This window comes from Chenopodium album, chromosome 10 (assembly GCF_948465745.1).
Source record: "Chenopodium album chromosome 10, dcCheAlbu1.1, whole genome shotgun sequence".
NCBI classification, from domain to species: Eukaryota; Viridiplantae; Streptophyta; class Magnoliopsida; order Caryophyllales; family Amaranthaceae; genus Chenopodium; species Chenopodium album.
In genome coordinates this window covers 55,095,995-55,101,736 of record NC_137843.1, presented here as the reverse complement: position 1 = coordinate 55,101,736, position 5,742 = coordinate 55,095,995, and the positions used below count along the sequence as shown (strand labels likewise).

General features: G+C 34.8%; 1 protein-coding gene across 1 annotated transcript; it reads right to left on the bottom strand.

Annotated features, from left to right (window-relative positions):
• Window positions 1-2,249: 2,249 nt before the first annotated feature.
• On the bottom strand, window positions 2,250-5,457 carry LOC145564168 (11S globulin seed storage protein 1-like). The gene is made up of 4 exons (XM_081624507.1): window positions 5,087-5,457; window positions 4,735-5,009; window positions 3,276-3,791; window positions 2,250-2,682 (listed from the first exon to the last, which is right to left on the bottom strand). The coding sequence occupies exons 1-4, from the start codon at window positions 5,448-5,450 to the stop codon at window positions 2,275-2,277; spliced, it is 1,563 nt and encodes a 520-aa protein (XP_081480633.1). The 5' UTR covers window positions 5,451-5,457; the 3' UTR covers window positions 2,250-2,274.
• Between the last annotated feature and the right edge of the window lie 285 nt (window positions 5,458-5,742).

The following is a 5,742-nucleotide window of genomic DNA, read 5'->3' as shown; positions in this document are numbered from 1 at the left end:
CTAGACTTTTTCATCCAAATTTGGGATTTTCAATTCCCTAGATAATAATCTTTATTCTATGATTTGCACTTATTTAAACTTTTGATGTAGAGAATATTGTATCACGATATTACTTATCCCGAAACATTAGCTTACTCATTCTTTACTACGAGCACTTTCTTTCACTGTAATTACTGAATTCAATTCTAGTTTTGCCGTTCAAATTAAGTATTCTAGTGCATATATATATATATATCATGGGTTGTGACTTGTTAAGCACTTTAATGTTATGAAATTGTAAAGGAGAAATACAGAAAAGAGTTGCGCGGATGTGCGAAAGCACCCCACATCCAGGAAATATAGGCAGCACTTTCGGCAATCCAACTTGATTTGATATTGGAACTCCGGACCCTCAGTACTACAACTTTCCCCTTAAGCTCTTCATACTTTTTCTTATTCAATCATCAACAGCGATTTCTTTTATCAATTTGTCGAAGTTTCCTTTGAATTTCAAAGTTAAAAAATGGAGAAGATCGGATTGAAATCGGTCATGAACGTATAGCAAGCTACTTACGCAGATTACACACAATTAAATATATAAAGACGAAGTAATTGGTTTTAGTACATATGCCATATAGTGTGTTACCAAACAATCAATTGACTTAAAGGCCTATTCATATTTACTGAACTGAGCTGAGCTGACCTGAACTGAATAGATTAAAGTTGAACTGAAATGAAATGAATATTTTATGAGAGAAGGAAGTTAGGAGCTGAACTGAACTGAACTGATTAGAGCCGAACTAAATTGAACTGAACTGAATAAAACTAAAATGAATATTTTATGAGAGAAGGAAATTAGGAGTTGAATTGAACTGAACTGATTGAAGCCGAACTAAATTGAACTGAACTGAAATTAAGCTAAAGTGAACATGTCCTAATTATTTTGTGATGAGGTTGATGTCACATAACCAACTTATTGAATGTAGTGCTTCAAATTATGGTTGTTGGTGAAAGATCCATAATAATACTTCCTCATTTTTAGTTACAAGTTTTTGCATTTGTTAAATTATCGTGGTAACGTACTAGTGGGGATTTATCTATCCCTCGCACGTTATTAGTAGTAGTATACATAGTTCTTTTTTCTCCTGGACAATAAAAGATTAAAAGTTGTAGTGGACTCTTAATAAGCATATGTCTATTGCAAGGGAAAAACTTTTGTTAAACTGGTTTTTTGCTTAAGAAAGTATATATTTTGTCACCCTAAAAAATCTTGATTTGATATTGATTGCTATTTGCAACAGTCTCTACTTTTCTCTGTTGGTCGAAATCTGACCTGGAAATCACGCCATAACTTCGAATTTTGAGGGCAGGCCATATGCATTAAAGCAAGACATTATATGTATACTTTTGTACCCTGACCACATATAAACGTGGTCAAATTAGCACTTTTAATGGCCAACCAAGCAAAATTTCATGCCAACTATTGTACAAAGACTATTACACAATAGTCCGTACTTACTTAGCTTGGCTGCTTTTCTTCATAAACCAAAAGGTAGCATCATCACTTTCCAAAAACATACATCCTTTACACCTCATTCGCTAATACCGTAATCCATGGCCCACTATCCTCCGCTCTCATCGTTGATTACTCTCAATCACAAAATAATTGATAATTGTATACAAGATTCATAAATCGATCCTATATATATATATATATATATTAAGTATAAACCAAGTATACATTTGTTGTTGTTCATAATTTTCTTATATGTTAATTATAGAATACGGTCAAAGTTTATAAGATTTGACATTAAAAAGTCAAATGTAACTGTTAATTTAAAATGGACAAAATAAACATTTTATAGCAAATTAAAATAGAGAGGCGTATGATTATGAACATTTTATACTAATTTTTTTTTATTTTTTTATTAATTATTAGTTTGGTTACACTGATAGAAATAGCTTTAAGCGGTATGCAATAAACTTTTACTTTAAACAATTGACTTATTTTTGCAATTAACATGTTGTCTTAGATTCTTAAGCTAATAATTAGAGATTCGTGAGGTCGTGGGTACGATTCTTGCAAACTACAAACGCGCTTCGAAACAACATTATTCATAAGTGTAGCCAAAGTAAAGGTGGCCATATTATTATCATAGAACTTTACACCTACCAAACCATACTAAAGCTTTCGATACAACAAACAAAACCCATTATAACTAGCTAACTAGCTTTTTCCACCACTTTTACTTTATTCATTCTCTCCCAAAACTTCATTAGAAAACACTCATACTCTTACACAATGGCATACTCATCTCCCCTCCTTTCAGACGACCTCTTTGAAGGGCTAAACACACTCAGTTCCTGCCTTCCATACTTGAGCCTTTGTGCCTCCTCCCTTGACAATTTGTACGAGTTCATAACAACCTCGACGGGCATGCCTCGAATGGCCGAGATTCGGCCTGCTAGTGGGCTGCTCATGGCGTTGTCGTTGGTCAAGAGTGCAACCCATTCAAGTCCGTCTCGTCCTGCTCTCTTTAGGACTACAAAGTTCTGTGGGACTACGACGAGTTGACCTTCTTGGACCATGTCGTCGAAGACTAGCTCCCCTTCATGGTTTGCGATTTGGACTCGGCCACTTCCCTTTGTGAAGTAGACTATGCTGTGTGCGTTTATCTTCCAGTTTGGTGTCATTATAGAATTCTGCATTAGGGGTAAAAATACACACATACATACATTAGTTAACAACTATAATTCAATTCCTAAGTAAAAAAAAAAAAAAAAAAAAAGTAACATACACGTACAATATTAAAAACTTTATAGAAACAAAAGGTCAATTTTTGTAACACATTATATTACATATACTATATGTCTATATATAATTACCTATCAAAATCATATAGATTTTTCTTATATTTAAAATTTATTTTTTATTTTTATATATTTTTACAATTAATTTATGAATTATTTAAAATATATAAATGAATTTTTAAAATTAGATATATGATGCTTGTTAAAAAAAAAAAAAAAAAAAGTAGTGCAATTAATTTTGACTTTAAAAATTGAATCAAAATCAGCAAATAAATAATTAGTATTGGTAGTCATTTCGAGAATGACTACCATAAAATTATTCGGTTAAAAATAGATAAAATTTCCATTTTATATCCGGGTGTGAAATTATACCTTCTCACATACCCCTCTTCATATAGTCTACAATATTGATATCGAGAGAATTGTGAGAGGGTGTAAATGATACAAAGAATAATGTATCGATCGACCATAAACTAGTTACGTACCTTGTAGAGGTTAACTTTCTCAGCACTAAGGCGGAGGTAGTTAAGGATAGGAAATTTGTTGCCATTGATGTTGGTCAAGCGGCCGCCCTGAGGGTTAAACACGTCAGCCCTTTCGGGGTTGTCGATGTTGACGCTAAGCTTAGCACTGCAAAGAGTTTGTTCAATGCCATTGTGAGGACGACTACGTTCGCTTTGTCGTCCTCCACGGTGGTGTCTCTCTGATCTTTGCTCTTCCTGGTCCCATTCAGGGATCAACATCTCGAGCTCACCGCCTTCGACACGGATGATTGCACCTCTGTCGTCGTTCTCGCCTTGGATCTTGCTGATCGTGTCGCTTTCTACTTCGAAGGCATCTGCTAGGAGTTGTTTGTCGAAGCCGCTTAGGATGTTCTGGCCAAATTCCTCCTGGCTTCCTCTTGTGTGACGGCGGGATGACTCGTGCTGGCGGCGAGACTCGTGGTGTCGTCCTGATTGGTCTCCTCCTCTTCCCTGTGGGTTCCCGGCTAGGAAGAAGCTCTGCTCATCATTCAAATAATTAGTAATGTGTAAATAGTCATGCATGCATGCAACTAGCAGCTTAGTTAGATTAGTAAGATTAAAAAATATGTAAATATTCTCGTATATTTTAAAAGAATTTATATAAAACTGAGTGCCCTGTATTTTTTTTATTCATTTACTTCCTCTGTTTCAATTTGTTAGTTTCATATACTATTTTAGGCGTTTTAAAAACATCTATCCATATTGAATATATTCCACTTTTAATTTAGTTTTTATTTCCTATTTTATAGGTAATAAATTTTCATTGCTTAGATTAATTGATTATAAATTAATGACATGACTCTAAATAAAGAAATTACTCCCTTGATTTATGCAATTATGGCTAATGCTTTCCAAAAAAAAAAAAAAAAATTAGGGTTCGTTTGGCATTGCTTGATTTTTTGTTTTTTAAAAGTATATGATATATGCCTCGTAATGAATCAAAAATTATTTTATCTAATTAAAATCGTGATAATTTTGAAAACTGACAACAAAAAAGTGAAAACACTTTTTTTCTTGTTTCTTGTTTCCTGTTTTTGGTTTTTAGTTTTCAAAAAAACAGGAAACTGAAAATAAAAAATGATGCCAAACAAGCCCTTAAATAAGGCAAAACTATTTGTGAATTGTTTTTACTTTAATACTAGATTTCAAATATTCTCCTTATTTTATTTTATGTGATTGATTCCATATGAGACTATCATATTAAAACAGAGGAATTAATATTTTTTGTTCAATTGAAAAGACCCTATATTAATGTATTGTGGAGTATGTGTACAATTGCTTGCTTGTAACTTATGAAATTTGTAATTGTATTAGGCAATCAAAATAAATTAATAAATAATTAAAATTGTGAAAAGATTGGAGTAAAAAATTAAAAATCATATTGTTATTCTAGTACAGTTTTGTTATAAAGGGAACTCACCCTCAAATTGTCATCGAGCTGGTTTTGGAAGTTGTTAGTGTCAAACAATGTGACAATGGTGAGACGGTCCTCTCCATCGTTGTAGATCCATTTTGACACACCGGCTGGTAGACCGATGACGTGACCCTTGTGGAATCGTCTAACCTTCTGGTGTTGGTCTCTCATTTCCTCGGACCCTCGTTCGGACCTCCTAGACTCCTCCGAGAAAGATTCGGAGAAGCCTGATTCGTAGGTGTCAGCGCAACCTAGGCCGCTCACACCCAATAATCCTCTACCTGAATAATACGTGTTTAACCATTAATATCTTTAATTACATATTAGTAAAAATTATATACTCGTATAAGTCAAGTACCTCGAATAACGTAGGAGATGGAAGGTGCATTGGTGTAATGAGGCAAGAGAAGACCCTTAGGCTCAATCTCACGGAGAATCACGGTGACACCAGCACACTGGAACTCCTGTTGCTCCTTAGGGTCCCATACCTCAGTGATACCGGCCTCGGCTTGGATTCGGATAGATGGCTCATTAGCGCTAAGCTGGTTGATTTGGCAATCATTAAGAGCCTGCTGGCCGCGCTGCAACCGGGCATGTTGGGGGGACGACTGGCCGGAAGGCAAGAAGGGGGACTGCCCTAGTTGGAACCCTAATTGAGCCAAGGAAGTAGGGGAAAGTATGAGTAGGGTTAGAGCAAGAGGAAGAAGAAATACTCTAGACATTGTGAAAAGAGTGAAGTGTATTAGCTTGGCTAGTTAAGTAGTGAATGAAAGAGTGAGTGTGTATGTTGTTGGTATTTATAGTTGAGGTTTGAATGAACAAGGTTTGACACGTTGAACAAGTGTTGCATGAAAATGAGGATGTTTGATGTTTGAGTGTGAACACGTAATTGTTGTGGTTCAGGGTATGTGGCGAGTATGGTGCATGCAACAATGTTAACATTTGGCTTCAATTAATCCTTGGACTTGTATTACGTGCAAGTTTGAATGTTATTTATGGTATGGTTTTTGTTTT

Bases quoted from the DNA above. Each gene is read 5' to 3' on its own strand.
- LOC145564168 (XM_081624507.1), bottom strand. From the start codon at position 5,450: ATGTCTAGAGTATTTCTTCTTCCTCTTGCTCTAACCCTACTCATACTT. The intron at 5,010-5,086 runs GTACTTGACTTA...CGTATTATTCAG, and splicing joins CATCTCCTACGTTATTCGAG to GTAGAGGATTATTGGGTGTG. The intron at 2,683-3,275 runs GTACGTAACTAG...CCCCTAATGCAG, and splicing joins AGAAAGTTAACCTCTACAAG to AATTCTATAATGACACCAAA.